The 23444-nt window shown below is 40.7% G+C and overlaps 2 protein-coding genes across 2 annotated transcripts; both read right to left on the reverse strand.

Annotated features, from left to right (window-relative positions):
- Positions 1 to 762: 762 nt before the first annotated feature.
- cdh17 (cadherin 17, LI cadherin (liver-intestine)) lies at positions 763 to 12640 on the reverse strand. Its single transcript, XM_074683999.1, has 18 exons — positions 12426 to 12640; positions 11819 to 11914; positions 11275 to 11412; positions 11031 to 11166; positions 9604 to 9762; positions 8986 to 9138; positions 7959 to 8164; positions 7739 to 7870; positions 7497 to 7647; positions 6492 to 6701; positions 6329 to 6405; positions 6054 to 6242; positions 3941 to 4185; positions 3009 to 3139; positions 2486 to 2719; positions 2277 to 2387; positions 1434 to 1553; positions 763 to 1296 (listed from the first exon to the last, which is right to left on the reverse strand). The coding sequence occupies exons 1-18, from the start codon at positions 12471 to 12473 to the stop codon at positions 1211 to 1213; spliced, it is 2622 nt and encodes an 873-aa protein (XP_074540100.1). The 5' UTR covers positions 12474 to 12640; the 3' UTR covers positions 763 to 1210.
- A 2924-nt stretch (positions 12641 to 15564) lies between these two features.
- Positions 15565 to 18367, reverse strand: gem (GTP binding protein overexpressed in skeletal muscle). Its single transcript, XM_074683954.1, has 4 exons — positions 17279 to 18367; positions 16837 to 16913; positions 16548 to 16752; positions 15565 to 16424 (listed from the first exon to the last, which is right to left on the reverse strand). Exons 1-4 carry the CDS (start codon positions 17631 to 17633, stop codon positions 16141 to 16143), a joined length of 921 nt encoding a protein of 306 aa, XP_074540055.1. The 5' UTR covers positions 17634 to 18367; the 3' UTR covers positions 15565 to 16140.
- Between the last annotated feature and the right edge of the window lie 5077 nt (positions 18368 to 23444).

Here is a 23444-nt window from a genome sequence, read left to right on the forward strand (position 1 = left end):
AGCAGGTTGTTGGATGACTCATCTCATGCACACACACACACACACACACACACACACACACACACACAGCCTCTCACACATGGCACATGGACTGGAGGGATCCATGGTCGTGGCCACACATGTGGCACCCTCATCCACCTCTCGCATGTGTTCCTGAGTGTGCTTCTTTGTGGGCGCTGCAGCCGCTTTGTGCAGAATAAAAGCACACAATCAACACTAACAATCTGCAGCCCGTCTCCTGCCGTCTGAGAGGTGACTCACAGCATCGTTCTCCAAAACACAGTCATGGCTTTGGATGCTCAGCGAGCAGGAGCAGTCACAAGGATAAAAAAAAAAGAGGGATGCTTTAACAGTGACAGGAACCGTTTCACGTCTTAGTCAGAAATCTGAACAGAAGGCCACTAGTGAAAAGAAAGAGTGGAGAGGAAGCTGCGTGTGTGCTTATGTCACTGACCATCTGCAGCGCCACATTTCCCACACAAACACAGACAAAAACGAGGACCAGGAGTGTTTCCTATTTTCTTTGTTTATTGGGAAACCAGAGCAGTAACTGCTCGTTACAAAACAGTTTTGATTGTTCATCGCTCAGACAGCTGTGGAACACAGTGACGTTTGACTGAGAGATGTTTCACAATGTCAAAGATTTCTCAAGCTGTTCGCACAAAATTTAACAAGGTTCAAGCACATGAGAATAACAAACAAGCTGTGGGCCAAAGAAAAACAAAACCCAAATTAAATTATGTAAAAATGATGAAACCGTTGGTGAAACCAGCTGAGTCTGCGAGAGCAATTTAAATAAATTATAATCAAGCTTTATAAATGTGAGATTAGAATGGGACCACCACTGTTCAATTAAGCCCTGCTCTTATTAATCAAGCTCCGCTCGCTTCTGAAAATAAAATAAAATAGGCTAAAGTAAATGTGTGTGTGTGTGTGTGTGTGTGTGTGTGTGTGTGTGTGTGTGTGTGTGTGTGTGTGTGTGTGTGTGTGTGTGTGTGTGTGTGTGTGTGTGTGTGTTTGCATCTTTCTTTGTAAGACAAAACTCAACTTTTGGACTTAAAGGAGAACGTGTTCCTCATTTCTGTTACTTTGTGAAGTCATAGGGAGCAACTTAGAAAAAAGGGAACAAAAAACTCAGTTTTCTCCACAATTAAGAAGATACAAAGTGTGTGTGTCTCTGTGTGTGTGTGTGGGGTGGGGGATGTCATGTCTACATCATGGCGTTCGTCTCTTCTCCTTCAGCAGATTTCTTCTTGCCTTTCTGTGAGCGTTTGATCACCACGATGAAGGCAATAACTGCAACAAGACAAAGTAACAAAGTAAATAAAATCACTAAAGAAAGAGGAAACACTCAGTGGGTTTTTTAATCTTCTTATCTAGTTTTTCCGGTTGGTTCAGTGAAAGTGAAACAGCTTTCAGTTTGACAGACTTACTGCAGAATCCAAGAACGCCGACCAGGATCCCGATAGTGGGTCCCATTCCCAAACTGGGGTCGGCGGGTCCCTCCGGTGCCATGTAGCAGTAACCCAGCTGTGTGCAGTTACACACTTTTACTAAAGAAGGGAGCAGAGAGCAAACACACGTTACATTTTTATTCAACCTGATATGCACCAAAGAAGAAGAAGAAGAAACACAAACCGATGTGATAGCCCTCAACAACCAATGATGTGTCATTAATTTTCAATAGCGTGTTTTTTGTTTCCCACTTTCAGAAATGTTAATCCAGAGGTAGTTTTCTGTACGATGCGTTGAGTAGCATCAGTGAATTTGCCCTTATATTCCAGTGTTTACTCTTTGTTTATACCCAACCAATCCTTGAGTAAAGAACAAAGTACAAACTCTGACACACATGTGCTTACTGCAAACAAAACACTTGATAGCTATCACCTCCACAAGCGTGAACAGGGCCTGTATTTACCAAGAGCTGAGGGGAACGCTGTCATGCTTAATGGCCCAAGAGGTTTTATTTGATATAATTAAGGGTAAGCGAGACACAAAAAGGATGTTTGGAAACCATTTTGGAGAGTATTGGTTGAGCAGAATGATGTGGCAGTGTACTGGTTAATGACAGTTGTTGTTTGAAAAGGTTTTCTTGTTTCCTCATGTAACATTTCCCAGTTTATCGTTTGCTACTGGGCATGAAGTGAGACTAGTTAGCAAGATAGCAGTCCCAAAAGTTGGCCCATAGAGGAAAAACTTAGTGACAGTTAAAAGTAATCAAGAAGAGGCTAACAGAGTTAGTTAAAAGAAACTGCTCAAAACAAAGTTGAACTCACCTTCCAGTGACTGTATGACTCCCATGCCTGCGTTGTCTTTGATATTGATGGGGAGTTTGAATGTTTTTTCCTCGGTTGCTTTTTTAATCAGGGACAGTTTAGCTGTTGTGCCTGAAAATCGAGGAGAATATTTAAATATTTCATGATCTGAAAGTAAAACTCTCTGTTTATCACTAAGTTTTAAAACAGTCTACAGCAGATTTACATACCATCAATAGCTGTCAGAGCCCAGTTGGTAGGCTTCCTTGCACTACTTCCAGTACCCAAGGCGAAGGTGAAGGGCTGGGAGTAGGGGGCGCTGTCTGAATCCTTAGCCTTGATGATGACTGGTCCAGGTTTCTGCATGCAGATGAAGGCCTGAGTTTCTACCAGCATCGGGACGTTGTCGTTGACATCAAGCAGCCTCAGACTCAGGACACGCTCAGACGACATTTCTGGGTTTGCTATGGAGGGAAATCAGATGACAAGACGTTTAAAAAAGGTGTTTTGGTTGAACCGCTCTGACATCAAAAAGTTCAAGAGGTTAAAGATCAAAAGTCATAAATTCACAACCAAAAGCTCCAAATATGTAACTAGGAGAGAAAGTGAAATTAAACCTGTTTTCTCTTTTTAATGAAACCTCTCATTGGCAGGAAAGTTATGAAGCCTTTGAGATAACTTTACAGCAGCTCCATGAAATGTCTCTAAAAGCGAGCGAGAGATGAGAGATGAGAGATGAGTTTATTGTCTGACCCTTCTCAAAAGCAGTGACAGTGACTTCGAAGGCCTCCAGGGTCTCTCTGTCCAGCTTGCTTTTGGTCTTGATTTGTCCCGTGGCAGCATCGATCTCCAGCCAGCCCTGAGTGTCGCCGTCCAACTTAAAACTGCACGGCACAAAGACACACGCACAAAAATCATTCATGATACAGCAGACTCTGAACTGGAGCCCAGGGCATAAAATGGTAGTCAAAACAAATCCATAGTCTGTTTTAAGTACACGTGACGGTCCAAACAGATGAAACTTTAAACCAGCTGCCAGCAGGAACCATTAATGTAAAAGATGAAGCTGGTGCTGAGCTAGTGGAACAATTCCTGAGAGCCATGCTCCTCTGTTTGTGTTCACTCTGCTACCACAGTCGGCACTCGAACAAGACGTTCAAGTGCAGAGTGAAAACTGCAGATCAAAATGGAAACAACATCAGTTATGAATTAAGAACTTTAAATTGCTAAACTAAGAGGTAAAACTGTGGTTGATGGTTGGATAGCAGTAGAGTCCAAAGACCTAAATTTGATGTGATAACTCAATCAGAATTGTTCCTGTGGACTGTCTGCTGGCTGCTGGTTGGACTTGCTGGTGTTATTGTCTATGTGCCCTTCATTTCTATGTAGCTTTCAGCAGAAGCTCAGTAGACAAGTTTGAAAATGTTTACACCACAAGGTATCTCCAAGTGTTTTAAAGGATAACAAATTTGCATAATTGTTTAAAAGCAAAGATTTTCTAACTATATAAAAGAAGTGATTTTAGGTTAAATGCTACAGAGACTGTGATAAAAACAACAGAAATCATCAAAGTGCAGCTGTGAAAAAAGGAAATCATGTGCGTCTATGACAGTTTTTCTAGGAAAAAAAAAAAAGATATGAACTTCCATTTCCATCTTATGATAACTTATTGTTTTTGAGTTTACCTGATCTCTTTGCCCTCTGGATCCTTCGCCTCCACAGTGAGCAGCACTGAACCCTTGGTGGTGTTTTCAGGCACAGTCACATCCAGGATGTCCAGGCTGAACTCTGGGACCTCGTCTACGTCGGTCACAGACACAGAGATGAAGGCTGTGGATTCCTCGCCGTACTCCAGACCTTTCATCAGCGGCTCTGGGTTGCGAGCGTCGATCTTGAGCTTGTAGGTGGAAGAGGCCTCGAAATCCAAGGCCTGCAAAAGAGACAAACAAGCTCGTCATTTTACATTTAATCCACTTAATTCCATAATAGAAAGAAAATCATTTTTCCTGCACACAAAGACCTTAAAGTCAGATCCAGGAGCAACAGAGTCAGCCAGTACTCCTGGAGTCAGGTATCTGTCAAAGCCTTCTGATTGGCCATTGACCTGTTGAGGGTGTTACTCTGCTGCTTGCCCAATGAAGCTGGGATAAGCTTCAGCCCTCTGTGGCCCAAGGTTATAATAGCTAACTAAAACAAAACTAAAAACGAAAACCAAAATTTTAAATACACTGCAGTTAACTCAAACTAATAAAAACTAGAAAAGAAAACAAAAACGATAAGTGAACTAAAAACTGTATCTTGTGTTCCCAAAACTAACTGAAACTAACTTAAAAAAAATTTTAAAATGTCCTTAGTTATCGGTTTTGACAATATTAATAGCCTTTAGGATTTTAATTAAACCGACACATTTTCCCAACCAATTTTACGACAGTTTTCGGCAGTTGTCAGTGCCGTAAAGCACCATCATAGTGACGTACTGGGACGTGCTTGTTTACTGCACTGACTGGCTGTGCGCTGTGCTGCAACGAAATGTAGTGGAGCAATGAATCAGTGTTAACATTATTCATCGATGTTAACATTATTTTTATATAATTTATGTTTTTATTTTTTATATTAAGTTTAAATTTAAGGCAGCAGCCAACATTTCAGTATCAGCATTGACTGAGCAGTGAGCACTATGTTGGACTTGAAAATAAACAGTATGACAAAATATTTACTCTGACCTTTTTGAATCCTGCACCTGGTTAATAAGGTATGAAAAAACTAAAACTAAACTAAAACTAAGCCTTGTTGCAAAAATCGAAACTAAATAAAAACTAGAATGCCTGCTTTAAAACTAATTAAAACTAAACTGTAATGGAAAAAAAAATGTCAAAACTAAATAAAACTAAACTATAATGACAAATCCAAAACTATTATGACCTTGCTGTGGCCTTGAGGAAGCTGATCAGTATGGATAAGGAAAGGATGGATGGACAATTTAACCCTGAGGTTTGTATATTTTTCCCTTTCTGAGTCTTTAATAAATCAAACATATTAATCTAATCCTCTAATTAATGATATCTAAATTGAAGAGGATGTAAGTTTTCTTTCATTGACTCTGTGGTGCTGTCTCTGCTGCTGACAAGAAGAGACTGAACAGGCTGGTGAAGAAGACCAGCTCTGTCCTGAGCCGCCCTCTGGACCCTGTGGAGGTGGAGGCTGGCAGGAGAATGATGGCCAAGCCGTCGTCCCTGATGGGAAACATGTCCCACACCTTGCAGGGGGATTTTAACAACACAGGGAAGCTTGTTCAGTGACAGGCTCCTTCACCCACGCCGCCTCACTGAGCGATAACGCAGGTCTTTTCTTCCTGCCATGGTCAGACCTTAAAACCATCAGTAAACACTTTCTCTCCTGTACTCAAACCCTTTTTATTAGTCTGTGCACATGTTATACTTGTATACTGGTTCTGTATGTAATTTTCTTATGTTATTGTCCACTTTGCTGCTGTAGCATTTTAAAATTTCCTGTTGTGGGATGAATAAAGGATTATCTTATCTTCTGTATGTTCATATCAGCTTTCATCCTTTTTGTGCCTGTTAGTAAAAACTAAACATTTTAAAAGCAATAACCTCTGACTCTAGTAAAATGCAAAGATAAATATCACAAATTTATGAGAATTAATATGAGAATTAAGCAAACGCCACATTTCTTGATGAAATAGAAATTGAAGGCTCTTCCTTCACAAAAAAAACAACACAAAAAGAGATAAATTGTGACTTTGTAAGGGAGGTGTTAAGGAAAGTGATACCATACCTTAGCTATGACAAGATGTCCAACGCCTGAGCCGTCTGTTTCCACTGTAAACACCTGATCATCGTCACCCTCAGAGATGTGGAACTCAATGGAGGAGCTGCCGCTGTCTGGATCATCGGCATCTGTTGCTCTGATGGTCACAACTGTGTGTCCCAAAGGTGTGTCCTCAGCTAGAGTGTGAGTGCCGTACTACACGCAAACACAAAAACAAGAGGGAAACAGCGTGAGCCAAACAGCGTGCTATAAGAGAAAGAAACAGCCATTCTCATACTCACATCATTCTTCTCAAACAGAGGCATCTCGTTGTTGACATCAATGACTTTGATGACAACTTTACATTGTTCTGTGAAAGCTGTGAGAAAAAGCCAAAAGTACATGATCAAATACTGAACTCCCCTCTGTTTACAGGTGTGCTACTTTATACAGCGTGCGTGTTACCTGGGTCATTCACTTCAACATTGAGGTGATAGATCTGCTGTTCTTTTCTCTGCAGCATGCGAAGCGCCTGGATCCTTCCAGAGGAAGCATCGATGGCAAAGACGGGAGATTCAGATGGAGGTTCTTGGGACACGATGGTGTAAGTCAGATGAGAGTTCAGCGTCCCAGGTTCATCATCGTCGTGGGCCTCTAGCAAGCCTATCTCGCTGCCTGAAACCGCAAGAAACCAGAGAAACAGGCTGTAAGCAAATTTATCAAAAACTACTCTCTATTTCTAGGTAATAAAAAAGTTTGTTGTAAATTTGAAGTGTTTGATGTTGGAATAGTAAAGATTTTTTTTTTACTTATTTTTTGGGCTTATAATCAGATAGTAGAGACGACAGTGGATAGAGCAGGAAACAGTGCAAGAGTGGGGGGTGACATGAAGGAAAGAGGCCACAGGCTGGATTCAAACCTGGGCCATGGAGCGCAACCTAAACCACTTGGCCACTTGTGCTCCACTTAGTGAAGATTTTAATCATGAAAGTTACATAATCTCCAACCAAACACAATTTTTTATGCTAATTTTGCTCAAATTTCTTTTTATTTGTGGATAATAATACCTCTGATATTAAAAGATATTACTCCTGCAGGAGTTTTAGATGTGTGCGACTATTTCCAAAATGCTTTTTTTCCCCAAAAATTCAAGGATGTAAGTACTTCTCGTTTGCTTTTTTTGCAAAAACATGTCTCTCATAGTCATTCTTCATTCCAAATCTCTGACTAGTGCTGATTTGGATCCAGGAACAGAAAAATGAATGCAAAGCAAACAGAAGAAGCGATGATGTGATCAGAGCAACAGAACCGAGGAATGAGACATAAATTGGCCAAACAATCAAACATGATTCACACTCGCTGTCATGAAATGAATGGGTTATGTAAGAACCTCTCTCTCACACACACACACACACACGCACACACACACACGCATACACACGCACACACACACACACACACACACCTTACCTTCAGGCTCACCCTCCTGCACCTCGAAGACACTCATTTCATTTTTACACACTGGTTTGTTGTCATTCACGTCCTCCACCATCACATGAATCTCCATGGGTGGGTCCACCTCGTTTCCATACTTATCCTCCGCAAACACCACCAAAGTGTACTGAACCAACACACAGTGAGGAATGACTGAGGTTATTTTTTTATTTCTACATGAGAAAAAAGTGGTTACTGATTTGGATTGTGCTGCGTACCATGTCTTTGTCTTCTCGATCTAACTCCTCTGTCAGAAGAATCTCTCCATCCTCTGAAATCTGGAAGGGGAATCTCAGCTCTCGCTCTTTCTGCACTAATCTGAAGACAGCATCTGGCTCATTAGACTGGACCTGGGTTGTGAAAAGGAAGGAAAAAGACCAGAGGGGTTAAAGAGTTAGCAGGATGAAAGCTTGAGAGTTTCATGTGTCTCCTCCTCACCTTCGCGATGACCAGGGGATACGTCTCCATTAAGTTTTCTCTTATGGTTATTGGTCCAGGGTTGACCCACAGGTTTTGCTGCACGACAATGTGTACTCTGGTGTTTCCACTCAGCGCTTTCTCAGAAGCTCCCCCCAAGTCCTCTACACGCACTATCAGGGTGTAGTCTGGGTCCTCCATGGGGTCCACATTCCTCCTCCTCAGCTCTAAAGACACACGGGAAAATGCAGAGCAATTAAAGGATTAAGATGGACAAAAACTTTTCAGTAAATAAACACTTTTATTTATTTTTTTTAAAAAGTCACATGGAGACGTTTTTAGAAATCAGGGGTGGCTGAGCTGCTCTTCACACAGAAGTCATTAACACAACACCCAATAAATCACACGGCCTGCGCTAATCGCAGATAGTGATTACTCTGTGTTTTATGTGCGCTGACACTATCCCTCACTCTGTTATCACTCAAGCTTTGACCAACACAAATCATGTGACTGGAATCACTCACAAGTTTTACTTTGGAAGACTGAAACCACAAAAAACACAAAGCCTTTATAAAATTATGGTTATCTATCTGTCTGTTGTGTCAGATTAAGTTATTTATTAAGTCATTTATTGTTTATCTTTTGACTTTTACAGCATTGAGGAACCATGCCACTTACTAAACCCAAGAAAGTGCGTGGTTTATATTCCACATTCACTTCCCCATCCAAAACTAAAGAAAAATTAACCCTCATGCACAAAAAGAATCACCAAACACTGTCTCCCATATGTTAATCAACCTATAACTTTTCTGTTTACAGTTCAGCCTTATTGAACTGAACATGTGATGATCATCCTCCAGTTTTGCTTAATGTACTTGATTTTTTTTTTTTGCAGTCTAAAAAAGTGGCATGAAAACGTGTCTTATCTCTGGTTTGAGTCAATGAATACGTGTGAGAATCATGCCTTGTCCATCATCACCTTGATGAAGGGTTTGAGCTTATTTGACAGAAGACACAGCTGTTGAAGCTGACACATCTGGATACAAACCTGCTCTCTCTACACAGGTGAAGAAGGGGTTTTGGTCATAGGGGATTTTCTGCACCGGGCAGTACTCTTCAAACTTAGTCTTCAGTGCATCCATGCTCATATCTTCTCCTCTGGTGTAATGGAAGCCCTCTCGAGCCTTCAGGTTCAATTCTCCTGTTTTACAAAACACATAATCCAAATGTTAATCAGCATTTTCGCACAAGGGTTAAATTATTTGATCCAAGACAGCTTGACTCTCCAGTTGGGTTAAATTATTCTATGAATTATCATAACTTTGATAAAAGAGAAATCTTTGCTGACAGCTCCACAGAAGAGTCTAGTGTTTGAGAAATGTGACCGTTTTCTCTCCCAGATGTAAACAGGGATGTCAAAGCTCGTTCACATGCTCTCGCACACTCAGCATAATCTGTGACCAGCATCACGCGACACATTTAGGCAATCTGCCTCCAATCAGTGTTAATCTTGAGCACACAAGATGAGCTGTGTAATCTGGATTTACAGTGGCACTATACAGTCAGATTACAGGCAGATGTGAACAAACTACAGACTTTCTCCACAGACAGTGCACATTGTTCTGTGTGTGTGTGGGTGTCTGTGCTCAGGTATGCGTGTTATCACCTTGCTCAGTGGTGGAGATCTCTCCAGTGACGGGGTTGATCTGGAACATCAGCGTTTTGTGTTTGCTAGGGATCTGGCTGACCAGACTGTATCTCAGCTGAGCGTTGGGGGTCTGAGGGTCGTCCCGATCCAATGCAAACACGCGGGTGAATGTGACACCTGCAAAAACAGGAAAGTTGTTAAAGTTTGTTCAGAGGGCCATGCTAGTATTTCATTACGGAGAAGTCAAATGTGATATATGACATAAATATTATAGCTGCTTCCACTTCATCAGTACTTCGAATTATTTAGACAGTAATTTGATTCTATGATGGAAACATTTGCTGTCTTAGCCCATGAAATACACACAAAGGTCGCATTCTTTAGTGAAACTCGAAAGTTCCTGGTTATAAGGAGATATTTTACTACAATCATGACCCACTGTTTCACTGGATGGTCACAGTTTTTTGTTGTTGTTTTTTTTTAATCAAAAAACTAAAGAGCTGACCATGTGATGGCAGCTGCATACTATCACTAATCATACTATATGAACAGTGTACACAGAACTCATAAGTGTAACTGCACTCTACCTAAAAGGCCATGCTAACTCATTAACAGGCTTGCTGTTTGATCTTTAGTACAGGGTATATGCTAAAATCCTGAGGTTGATTTCAATACCTTATTAAGACTTTTTCAAAAACCTTTAAAAAAGTTTCAAGACTTTATCGCAGCTTTCAGTTGTTGTTGGCATCTACCGTTTAACAGTTGTAGTTTGCATTTTTACAGAAATGATGTAAGCTAAGGAGGAATAAAGCTTGAAAAGACAAATAAAACTAAAGGCAGGTTTATCGACACTCCCACAACAAGAAAAAGCAGTTATTCAAGGCCAACTTGCTGAAGACAATAAGAAATCATTTCATCATTTTTAAAATTTAAGACATGTGCCGGAGATTGTGTGATTTGCTTTAATGTTGTATTTGATTTCTCTTTATGAAACTAGAAATGACTTTAATTTATAGCTGGTGTTTATACCGCTCACAATCCTTATTGTTGTATTTTATTGTAACTAGAGTCTTTATGTATTTATTTTATTCTATTCTTTTTTATTTTTGTATTTTTCTACTGACTCCATCGATTTCTGCTGTTAACGCTACAATTTTCCACTTTGGGACTAATAAAGTAACTCTATTATTTTCTATTCTATTCTATTTTAGAACTTTATTGGCTGATTGTTTAACGTCCCAATCAGGGGACAGTTGCAAGGAGGAAAATAAATATTCATGGATATTTTTTTAGTTAAAGCTTGAATACCTATGAAACTTAATAACTCATTAAACCACAATTAAGACTTTTAAATACGTTTTAAGGCCCTTAATTTTCCCAAAATTGATTTATCAACTTTTAATACTTTTTAAGACCCCACGGACACCCTGTAGTAACAAACACACCTGCCCGGCTGTTTTCTCGAACCATTGCTGTGTACTCGCTCTGGTTGAAGTACGGTGCGTTGTTGTTGACGTCCACAACATTAATTGTTACAATAATGGAGTCTCCCACACTTTCTCCATCTTCCAACGCCTCCACCTGGATGTGATCACACACACACGCACAAGTACATATACATTTGTGTTTTAGTACCATGAAGATCAGATGTGTGTTTTTCAGTGTTTAGGTGAGACATGTCCAGCTCACCTGTAAAATGTAATGATCATCTCGAGACCAGTCCAGAGGCCGGTCCAGAAACAGCCACCCGTCCTTAGACATCCTGATGTCCTCCCTGCCCTCTCCGCTCAGCCTGAAGCTGTTCACGTTTGGAGTGGGCACTGTAAACTGTGGAGTAAAATAGAAGGATGAAGAGAGAGGTGAACGAAGAAAACAAAAAGTGACAAAGAGGAAGCAGGACGTGAAGAATTAGTTTATAGCAGGTAAAATTCTTGATTTTCATGCCCTGCTTAATGAAAAGCTGACTAAGCATTATCAACAAAATGAACCCAAGCCGTCAAAAGAAAAGAAAAAAATATGTTTAACCTAAAGTTTGCTAATAACACAGTTATGTCTGCTTTATAAGATGTATTTTGTATTTTTCCTTCAACGACTCAAAAAAGTGAAGTACAGAACATGTGGTAAGTTAAGAAAATAAATTAACAAATCTTGTTTTTTCTAATCTAAAGTATGTCAGAAATTTAAGTAAAGGTGTCAGCTGTTGGTGTTAATGTCCTTAGTAACTTCTGAATACCTGGTAGATGGGATAAGGCACTGGTGTTCCTTCTGGCACATCCAGCTCTGTGTCCTTGAACGGGCCTTTCTTTGCCTCCAGATCCGACCCAGCAGCCTATCAAAGTACAGAGCCAGAGGTCAAAGGTCAGTGAATAAGGAACAGGCTGAAGTAAAATGTCACTCCGTCACGCTCACGCTTACTTTTGACTTTTTTGCCCCTCAGTCCTGTTACTGTAACTGAATGTGGTCAGATATTGAGGGCAGGGCTCTTTTTTGCTCAGTTATTTATTGAACCAAACAGAAGACAAATAAGAGGAATGAGGTTTCCCACTGAAGGACAGGAGAGCAAAGTCTGCTGGCAGAGGAGGATTCCTCACTTGATGCACTTCCTTTTGGGGTTTTAAATAAGTGACCAAAGGTTTCCTTTAACCTCACAGATGGTTTTTCACATTTCCAGCCACAAAATGGTCCTGTTAATCTCCATATTACATAAAGTTCATGAATAAATCAAAGCATTCATCCACACTGACTGTTTCTCAAACCTTTAACAGGTTCATGTGTTTGAGCATTTACTATGAATATGTATCCACGGACAGCAGCGGCAGATGGAAGTGTTATGTACTCACAATGCTGAGCAGGAGTGGGAGCAACAACAGATGCATCATGGGAGTCATGTTCACAGTCTGGAGAGGAAGGAGGAGTTTAAAATGATGGCAAAGGAGGCAGAGAAGTCAAATGAGGATTAAAATTATACAAAGATTTATTTTCCCTTTGCTGTCACAAAAAAAGAGAATCTTTTTCTTGAATTAAACCCTGAGACGCAATTTGCTCTATCCAGCACACTGAGTCAGTGATTCACAAAGATAAAAGAGATCTTTACACATGCATGATCTAGCTCTATCTGCTTCTTACTTCACTTTTAGCTGAACGGGAACTCTTTAAATACTCACCTCAGCATGCAGCGGAAACTGAAAGTCAGAGCTATCACGCTGAGCCTTGAAATTTTTCCATTAAGCTTTTCTCAGTGGGTGTCAATGTGACACACAGGCCCAAAGGTCACAGTGTGTAAGCCTGCTGCGTTACACTTCTCAAAAGCTGTAACAGCCTTTGTTCTCCAGGAAGCTCTTGATTTTGGGTTAATAGAAGTTTCAACTACATATTCTTTTTCTCTGACATCTAAAGAACATTTATTTTTCACTTTAAGTGTCCTACACTTCAGCACGGCGTGCGTCTCAGACACAATAAGAACTCAGTGTTCCACTCAGATGACAGCAGATTATATTCAGAGTTTGGTTTGAATCAACATAACCATGACACTGTTTAGATAAGAGAAAAAAGACGGCCGTACATGACCAATATCACGTGCATGGACGGACTGTGTTTTGACAAAAAACATTGAAAGTGAAGCAGAAAGTGACGTTTGAGAGTTAAAGCCTGAGAAGGACAGTTTAAGTCGGTTGCCAAAGAAAAGTGAAGGTGACATTGAGTTATGGCTAATGACCTCTTTGTAGCACAGCTCACTTTAACAGTTACCGCCCTGATACGCTCCTTTAACGGACAGGGGACACATTTAACTCTTAGATTGCTAAAATTAAAGAACTTGCCACCATGATGATCAGCCCTTATGTTTAAGGCACTATATCATTGAATAACCTTTTAAAAGCATAAATTTTATAATGAATGAACTTTTTTTGAGAAATATACCCTGCTGACTGGACTTTCTAACGCAGTGTTTTGACAAAAAAGTAACCATTGAAGTGAAAAAGTTATATGACACAACAGAAGGTTGTTTGCAGGGCCCCTTTTTTTCTCTATTGTGCAAAAAGTGGATGACCTTTGTTTGTTTAAAGTTATGCGATTATAATAGCCAATTCAGTGTCAATCAGGTCATATATATCCAAAATCAGTCACTGACAACAATCGAAGAAGCCATGAGGAAGAACAGATTTAAATGCCAACACCCAGCACCTGGGCCTCGCCAAAGTCACCTCAAGATCACAGCCCTTCAGCAGCAAACTGAAACTATTCTCTATTTTCTACTAAACAAGGTAAACGCTAACAACAATATTCACTTTGTTTCCCAATCACGACCTCTAAATGTATTTAAAATATGGAGTAAATCCAAGAACTGGGCAAAAGAGACGTGTGAGGAGTCTTACCTTCCTGGAGAGATCAAGAGAGTCACTCCTAGGACTTCAGAGTGCTCTGAGCAACCTCATCCTGTCTGGTCAAACGTTAACCAAGTGTTAACCTGCGATGTTTTATTGGATCTAATGATTGTCTAATCACCCTGCCCCATGGCCGGCTGGCCAATGGGGGAAGCAGCTGACAAGAGAGAAGGAGACAGGAAGAACGGGACAATGTTACCGTGATACAGAGACCACTGAAAATGGCAAATCCATTTTCAGAGAGCTCCATGCCAGCCTGTGACTTACTATGAATCCCACAGTTTTTAGAGTTAAAGATCTATTAGTGGGTTGGTGTTATAAAAACAAACTGTATGAAGATCATGATTCATCATGTATTAAACCTTGCAGTCAACATGTAAGGAGTACAGGCCTAAAACGGAGCAGGTTTTGATGTTGAGGGGAAACTTCAACATCAAAACTCAGCTTCTTATTTAGCCTCAGACTTTGACCTCTGCACCTCTGCTCTGTTTCCTGTGACACTTCCATTAGTAACACAGTCACTGATAAGGAGCCGTGTGTAGACAATGGAAGAAAGAGACTATAATGACAACGTAATGCGTCAACAGAGTGCAAAGCTATGAAGCTGTTAGCATCTGATTGCTTCGTCATCTCTTCTTTTTTTTTTTTTTAAGCTCTAAACAGTGTGTCAGTGAATGTCCCATAAATATCTTAATGGAGATCTAAAGAGAGGCTGTGTTGTGCCATTAAGTTGTATCCTTTATCTTATATATAGCCGGGATTATCTTCCATACATCCTGATGTACACGCCACCAGCCAGGGATGAAAAGAGTGAGCTTATAATATGCAGTTCAAAGCAGCGTGGAGGCAAGGAAGACGTATCTGTGAATCAACAGCTGGCAGGAAGGAGAAATCTGTGAGTGAATCACAGATTCACACAACTGCTATCAAACCAGAACCTGTAAAGTGCAGTGTAACTATTCAGAGGGAAAGAGCCTCCATTATGTAAAGTCTGGGTCCAGCGTGTATGTTAAACATCCTTTAACCATTATGTACAAACAACATCTTCCTCTTTCTGAACACTTCAAACACACAAGCTGCTCGTGAATGTAACACTTGCAGCACGTTGATGCTTGTTGTTCCTGCTCTGAGAGGAGTTCAGGAGCCAGGCTGGTGGTGTTGGATGTTTAACTGTGACCCAAATCTCTGCTCACCCCCTGAGCCCTTGAATCCCTGCTCTCCATCAGCCCTCTGACACACACTGACTGACACACACACACACACACACACACACACACACACACACACACACACACACACACACACACACACACACACACACACACACACACACACACACACACACACACACACATCACAAACACACACACAGATTTAATCTTTTTCTAAACTTCAGCTCGAATGCCACAACCTGACTCATCTTTCATCAGCACGGCTGTGATGGTGTGAAACTTTGTTTCTGTGTGTGCGTGTGTTGGTGCTGAAGCTGAGTCATGTATGCTAAGATGTCATTAGTGAGGCTGAAGTGACAGACAAAAGGGATGGGTTTTTTTTTTTTGACAAAACAAGATTATGCAACTTTATTTCAATTGGCAACAATAAATACATACGAGTAGCAGAAACACTACATAAGCAGTGTGGTGTTTATTTACAATAAAAGCAGAACACAGCACAGTATAAATAAACTTAAAGAGATAACTGAATAATTAGACAAAATAATCTAATGTTCTGATCATTTAGCTTTCTGCTGGTAGTGCGAGCACTTTGGGATCAACAGCTGAAACATTTGGCAGGGTTGAGAGCAAAGGAGAGGCGAGAGAAAACAGAGAGATCTATGTAAAAACACTCTACCCGTCAGTCTCTTAACCTCCAACAACATTTCCACACAGACTCTTTACAAAAGAAAAAGTCATCTTATCATGGAGTCCCTTCAGAGGCAGACTAAGCTCAGTCCTCTCAGTCCACTTCAGCCTGCAACAGCACAAAAAGGCTGCCAACACCCCTCATGTGAAACACACACGCTGTGTTTACACTGAGATCTGGGTTTGAACCATCCAACCTTTAGGCTTCAAGAAGCAAGGCTTCACCTCCAGCCATGCTTCTGTTCTGCAGGCTGAAACTAGTTCACCTGCTCAAAAGTTTGGAGCTAAAAACACAAGTGCCTGTTGGACTCTTACAGCACAGAGAGATCATGACAGGACTTTGACTTCAGCCAAAAGGCCACGCTAGGATTGTTCTTGGCCACCATCTTGTCGAGGAAGCGTTTGGCCTTCATAGGGAGGCTCTCACGCCGTGCTTTACAGTGTTTGTCTCTGCGACGCTTGTTGGCCTCCTTAGAGTCTCGGCGTAGACGCAGCTGCCGCACAATGCCGTGGAAGGCCTCCCACACGTTGTGCTGCATAGCAGCTGAGGTTTCGATGAACTTGCAGTCAAACACAGCAGCACAGGCACGACCCTCTGAAACACAAACCAGACTTCAGAACTTGCATGTGGGGAAGATTTCACAATAAATACAGACAGACAGACAGACAGACAGGCAGGCAGACAGGCAGACAGGCAGACAGGGACTTGTGTCCTCACCGCTGACTGACACCTCTCTTCGTCGCACCAGGTCGCATTTGTTCCCCACCAGGATGATCGGCGTGTTCTGAGCAGGACGGAAGCGGCGCAGAGTGATCCGGAGCTCAGAGGCCCTCAGGAACGAGGCCCGGTCAGTCACAGAGTAGAGCAACAGGTATGCATCACCTGTCTGCATGCAGCACTCCTGAGCCCACTCAGTGCCAGTCTGGGTAACACAAACAGACACAGTTAGTCACACGTTTCACAGTGCAGAGGGCGTTCTGACACCCAGGCGGGTTTTCCATCTCACCTCTGAATCCCAGGTGTCCAGCACAGTTAGAGTTGCAGTTTCCCCATCCACTTCAATTTCTTTCTCACATACTTCATCTGAAAGAGTTTGCAGATAGAGCACAAGAAAAATGTAGAATTAGTCAAACCATGAATATGAACCAGAAATATCAGGTATATACCATCAAACTATAAGGTTACCATTTTCATTGTAATGACCTTGTCAAAAATGAGTTATTTATAGTCTTTAACATTATGATAATAAGTCACTTGTTTTTAGCAGACAGCAGTATGGTTATACTCAAAGTTTGAAGTTACTTTAGTCAGTTGAGATTTTCTGTAAGATACTTTTTTTTTTAAATTTGGTTTAAAAAAAAGTTGATGGATAATTAATGTTTTCGCCTTTGCAAATGAGTTAGGCATTTGTCTCAGGAATAATGGAGAAGTTATCGTCTGCTTCTCACCTCCACACAGCTCGCAGTCATCACTGTCCATGCTGTCTGCAGCTCCAGCGAAGATGCTGGCGAACGCCGTCTTTCCGACCCCGCTGGCCCCCAACAGCACCACCCGGTACGGGCTCCCGGGTTCCACGGGCTCCCCGCTGGAGTCGGAGGAGATGACCGAGTCTGCGGACGACCAGCTGCCGCGGCTGCCGTCAGACTCCCCAGCTGAGCTGGTGCAGGATTTGGAGCGGGAGATGCAGGCAGGGACCCGGGCCAGCAGATTGTCCGGGAGCAGGTGGCTGCCGGGGTCGCAGATGCTCCAGCGGTGGAGCTCAGACTGGAGGCGGAGGCTGTGTCGGCGCACACTGGACATCATGGTGCCGGGAATAAATTAGGATGAACAGATTAACCAGCAGTGACGGGATTAAAGCGTTTTGCAAGGTGGTTCTCTAACTCGACTGTCACCGAAAAAGAAAATGTAAGCGATAAATAAATGATGGTGAGTCTTTTTCCTCTCAAAGTCGACTTGAAGACTTATCGGTTCTAGGTTAGAGTCCTTCTGTGGTCTTGAGTTCTCTGAACAAAAATTATCTTTAAAAAACACGAGTAAATCAGAGTTTAGCGCAGTTATTTTCACTTTCAGTTTATCACTGTCCAACATACACCGCGGTAAGATCCACAGAAAATCGCATCCCACATTAAAAACAAAGTTTTACTAAACAAAACAAAAACATCTGGCTGGTTATCCCCGGCTGGTGACTCCTTGATGTGAGCTGCTCGTCTATAATCTCTGGCTCAATGTGTCTAACACTCGGATGGGGTTTCCCACAGCTTTATAGGAAGAGGAGGGGGAGGAGGAGGAGGGTCACTCGAGTGGAGCATGAGTGTTTACAGTGATGATGAAGTGTATTTACTGTCACTTTGTCACGGTCAGCTGAAGAGCCATGGCTAAAATTATATTCACATTAAAAAGGGCATTGTACTGTGCATCAGAGCTTTAACACAAACAATGACAGGGAAGCCTAATAGATTTCATCTTAGAGCAAACATTTCTGTTTTACTCAAGGTTTTCGAGCAATCTATCACTGTACTCCATCCATTTTATGTTTTTTTTTTTAACTTTCCTGAAAGAAATACTGTATTTAACTGAATGTTTATAACATCTGACTGTCACCTTACTGTAATAGCATGCTGCTTTTCAGACAACAAATAATTCACTTCAGCAGAGGTTATTCCAGCAGTTCATTATAAGCTTTTTTATGATGAACTTCAAATTTACTGACTGTATTCCATATTGTGGCCTAGCACCATTTCAGTAAACACAGTGAAGTCAGTGAGGTGATACCTCCTGTTGATGCCCCATTGTCTGTAAAAATGACGTGCCCTCTTCGAGGCCTTTGTTTATAGATAAAACATAAAATGAGCCCTCCAACAGAGTTAAAGATGTAAAAAGTTGCCCTCTAAATGCTTTCCATGTCATTAAAATGTCATTAAAGTTCCCTTTTGGATGACCCCTCAGTGGATTAAATATACAATGCTTAATAACTGTATTACGCCACTGTGTAAGGTGTTTGTGTAGATGGCTACCAAAACACATTTTATGTTTCTGTACAGGGTTAATCCACCAGAATTTGCAAGCCCTTTAATCAAAACTATATATTTAATGCTAAAATATAATTATTGTTGTATCCATGAATTCTCAAATTTACTGTTTTACAAAAGAGTGAAAGACATTTTAATTTTTTTAATTGTCAGATTACAGTTTTTTTTTCACGTTCTTGAACAGGAAACTGTTCAGTGTTTCAGTGGTTGTTTGTTGTTTTGTGATTCATTTCTGACTTCTGATGATAATTCCAGGTTTCTGATTTAAATCTGGGTATAAAAAACATCAAATCAGTTTGAAACTTCTCACTCCCGTTCAAAAGGAGAAGTGAAGGGAAATCTCTGAAAACACAAGATGCTGGGTGGTTTTCTCAATTTAATGAAAGGTGGTCTAACAAATTAATTAAGCACTTTTTAAGTGCCAAATTTGTAATTTGACCTGACTGTATGTGTTGACAAGTTTTCTGACTTGGGTCTAACTCTCTACAACAGGGGTGGCCAACCAGTCAGTGACCAAGAGCCACAAAAATTACTGTGGTGCTACAAAGAGCCACATCACACATATGGTCTAACAAACGCACTTCCTCTCACACATAAACAAAATGACAAAAAATGAAAATCAATACATTTCCAATTTTCAAAACAGCATCAATTGTGTTCTTAAATGTTTGAATTAGTACTTGGAGCCATGTCAAAGAGAAATTTCTGTTTTTACTGCAGAAGAGGCAAAGTTCCATCCATCCATCTATCTATCTATCTATCTATCTTTCTATCTATCTATCTATCTATCTATCTATCTATCTATCTATCTATCTATCTATCTATCTGTCTATCTGTCTGTCTATCTATCTATCTATCTAGATATGAGCACATAAGCAATGAGAGGAGCACATGTAGAGAAGAGAAACTGAAACTTACGTATCAATACCAATCTCATCACCCAAATATTGATCAATATTGATCCCAACGTTGGCATCAATATATCAATATTTTAGATTACTACTCATATGAATAGATCAAAGAGCCGCACAACGAAAGGCAAAGTGCCACATGCGGCTCCCGAGCCACAGGTTGGCCAACCCTGCTCTACAAAGTCTATTTTCACCAATCAGCAGTTCTGTCATTTAATTGTCCAGTGCTAAATTACACTATTCAGTTTTAAAATTACAAACCACAATCATACTTGTATGCGAGTTTCATGCAGGAGGAATCATTTCGTTTTTAATTAGCTATGTGTTGATAGTATTTTTTTCAGCACATGTGATCAAATTATTTCAACAAATTGTAAAAATATTCTTTTCAACAACTTTGTTGTGAAGGTGAGATTTTCATGTTTTGTGGTTTTCTTCGTAATAATTTGCTACTAGTGTGCTGCATTTAGCATGTGGTTTCTAAATTTGTGATGCCTTACAAGTCCATTTACAGTTGTCCTGAAAACTTTATCCTGATTAAGAGTGCACTGTATTAAATTTGAATTAGTCTGCGAGAAAAAAGGCCAGAAAAAAATAAATAAAAAAAGAATGCAAACAGACAGAGAGGAGGGTCATTTACATGATGTATCTGCTCAGCTCCGGACTGAAAAGCAGCTTTAAAGTCTGATACAATAAATCTGGTCTGGTACAGTCTGCCCTTTAAACACTGGTGTTCTCATTTTTTTCCCACATGCAACCTACATCCACTTTATTTCTTATTTATAACATGTTCAGAGTCTGAACCATAACACCTAAGTATAAAATACAATGTCTAAAATTTACACCCACAGGGAAAAATGAGAAAACTTGGAAAGGATTAAATCATTTGCAAGTGTTAGCACCACCTTCCTCACAGGAGGAAACTAAACCAGGTAAGTGACCCAAACTTCTGCTGCATCCCGTCCAACCTTAAGGATGATTAACAGATGTGCTTGATTGCACCTGGGGCCAGAGAAAACAGCATAAACTATCACCAAATCCTGACCTGACACACAGGTGCCTTTGATAACATCTGCGTAGCAGAAACTATATGATACTCTTACACTCTATGCAGGAAAAAGAATTACAAACAGGTGATTTATCCTGGATACAAGACACAACTTCCACATCTTCAAGAATTACAGGCGTTTCTTTTGTTCATAACTCTGAACCAAATGCATAAGTGTAAGACGGACATCAGGGAAAGATACAAGGTGTGTTTACAATCTGATAAGACAGTTTTATATCACAAACACACCCTGGTTGTGTGTTGGCAGATAGTTTAGCGTTAATGTGCGTAGGAGTTAAAACAATGGTATCTCTCATGACTGACATCCACAGCTCTCCCTGTTCAGTATTGCAACAGCATATCTAAGCATAGCTTCCCGTAAGGAATTAGGGAATAAAAGCTTAATAAGAGGCTTAGCGTGTCATCCTGAGGTCTCCTATCAACTGCAGCAGCATATTGTCAATGAGCTGGAAACCACCAGTTGGTATTTTGTGAATGATCCGTCTAAAGACAAATGTCCTGAGAGAGCATGCAGCGCAGCACATACTCGGAGCATCAGATTTTCATTTGTCAGAGCACTTTTGTGTACAAAGGAGAGTTATTATGCTGATTGTGGGATTATGCTGTTGTTTTTCAGGACTTTCTCTGTACCCGGGTGTGGCCTCGTCGGCGGGACCCGCTGCTGTGTATTACAGCTCTGATCTGATCTGCCTGACAGATGATTGGGTGACATTAAATCCTTGTTAAGTGCTGGAGCAGGACCAGAGTCAGGAGGAGGGCTGGTTGATGGATGGATGGATGAATGGATGGAGGGGGGGAGCTCAGTGCTCCGGCTGAATGCAGAGCAGCAGGGTCATTCTGAAAGCTGCAGACAGAACTACACAGTGACCTCTTTTTGTCCTTTCTTTTGCTTAATGCTACATGTGCTGTCTCAGAAAAAAACGACAGTTAACGTTTGGACAGCTTATGACATCTCCACAAAAAAAAAAAAAAATTACCTGCAACACTGTCAGAATTGAACAAATGCCTTTTTCTCTGAAAGGGTCAACATAAAACTACTGATGGAGCCTTGATGTTCACTGAGCTGGATTTGATTTTTTATCTTTTGATTTGGGTTGGTTTTTTTTAGGGGAGGGTATAGTGGCTTTAATGGATGGGTTCAGTGATTTTGGAGCACTACAATAAAGCTAGCCAAACACACAGACTTCTGGGACAGCAGACACAGCAGCTCAATGAGCAGAGACAACTACACCCAAACAATGTGGGTCAGTTCTGAAAAATTGGTCAATGTACTTCTAAAAAATTCAGCTAAGCAGCACACAGTCCATCCAGCAGCCGAGCAGTGATAGACCCAGACTGCCTGACAGCTGCAGCAAGTAGGGCAAGCTCTGTATGACGCTGTGTTAGATATATTTTAATGAGAAGGTCATTATTTTGTTGTCAATTTTAAACAATCAGTATTGATTGATTTTGGACTTCATAAAGTAATAAGAATGATTGCTCTTCTCTGGAAAATTGTGCAAGTGCTCTCTAAACCAGTGTTTAAAGAAGATTGCTATATATCTTGCATTGGAAAGACTTGCATATATTGTTAGAGGGAAAAGAAAACAGTTTGATAAGATAAGTAAGGAAACCTTTTCTGGAATTTTTAAGGGATGAGAATTTTGTAATAAGTTGAGGTCTTCAAAATGCCATTGCTGCTGCTTTTTCAGTTATTTTTTGTTTTGATTTACTTCCATCATTGCTGTTATGTTACATTTATATTATTATATTATATAATAGACTAATATGATATAGTTATAACTGCAGTCTAAGCTGTTTGCATGTTTTTTCATTACATGTTAAAATTTAATAAACTATTGTTTGAAAGAAAAAAGAAGGCCTTTGAGAGAGGTTATCACTGCATTTTCAGGAAACCCTGGAGGGTGCTTTGTCACGCTGTCGCCTCTCAAAGACCGGCTGTGGCTCAGGAGAAGACTTGGTCAAGATGCCAATTGAAGGAGGGCAACCTGGCTCCAGCAGACCTGAACGCTCAGTGTCCTTGGGGAAGACAGTGAACCCAAAGCGCTCCCAGTGGCATCCCTATCTACAAGTTCATACAGATGGTATCTAAATATATTAACTATATGTAATACATATGAAATAAAACTTTAATTACTTACTCAGTTCAGTTTTGTTCAGTTCTAGTGAAACCAGGTTAAGTTTTTGGCTCTTTAAAGGAGACCCTGGTTGGCACTTTGCCATGTTGTATCCATGTTTCATTCTGCGTTACTCTTTTGTCGAGAGCATCAGGGCGTGAGGCAGGTTGCTTGGCTCTACAGGTGACAGTACATTGTTAATATCTGGATCTGGACCTCTTGTAGTAAGAGTATATTTTTGTACTTCTATCTGGTCTTTGCCTGATACTGTGTAATCTGTGCTTTGCCAGGCAGGCCAGTCTAGAAAAAGAGATTTCTCCTAGTTACACAAAGATGACTTTACTTAACAAATTTAAACAATGACTTGGGAGGGGGGGGGGGGGGGTCTCAAAAAGAAAAATGTAAGTAAGTGATACATTCTGAATTAGTTTTGCAGTTTAAACATCATGAAACAAATGTGTCATGAAGAATTTCAGAGTTCATTATTT

This window comes from Halichoeres trimaculatus, unplaced genomic scaffold, assembly GCF_033239565.1.
Source record: "Halichoeres trimaculatus isolate MK-OKI-2021-1 unplaced genomic scaffold, fHalTri1.1 fHalTri1_scaffold_12, whole genome shotgun sequence".
Classification (NCBI taxonomy): domain Eukaryota; kingdom Metazoa; phylum Chordata; class Actinopteri; order Labriformes; family Labridae; genus Halichoeres; species Halichoeres trimaculatus.

Bases quoted from the DNA above. Each gene is read 5' to 3' on its own strand.
- cdh17 (XM_074683999.1), bottom strand. From the start codon at position 12,473: ATGACTCCCATGATGCATCTGTTGTTGCTCCCACTCCTGCTCAGCATT. The intron at 11,413-11,818 runs GTATTCAGAAGT...TTTACTCCACAG, and splicing joins TGCCTTATCCCATCTACCAG to TTTACAGTGCCCACTCCAAA. The intron at 9,139-9,603 runs GTGATAACACGC...TTTGTAAAACAG, and splicing joins GATCTCCACCACTGAGCAAG to GAGAATTGAACCTGAAGGCT.
- gem (XM_074683954.1), bottom strand. From the start codon at position 17,633: ATGATGTCCAGTGTGCGCCGACACAGCCTCCGCCTCCAGTCTGAGCTC. The intron at 16,753-16,836 runs GTGAGATGGAAA...TGTGTTACCCAG, and splicing joins TGGACACCTGGGATTCAGAG to ACTGGCACTGAGTGGGCTCA. The intron at 16,425-16,547 runs GTGAGGACACAA...TTTGTGTTTCAG, and splicing joins AAGAGAGGTGTCAGTCAGCG to AGGGTCGTGCCTGTGCTGCT.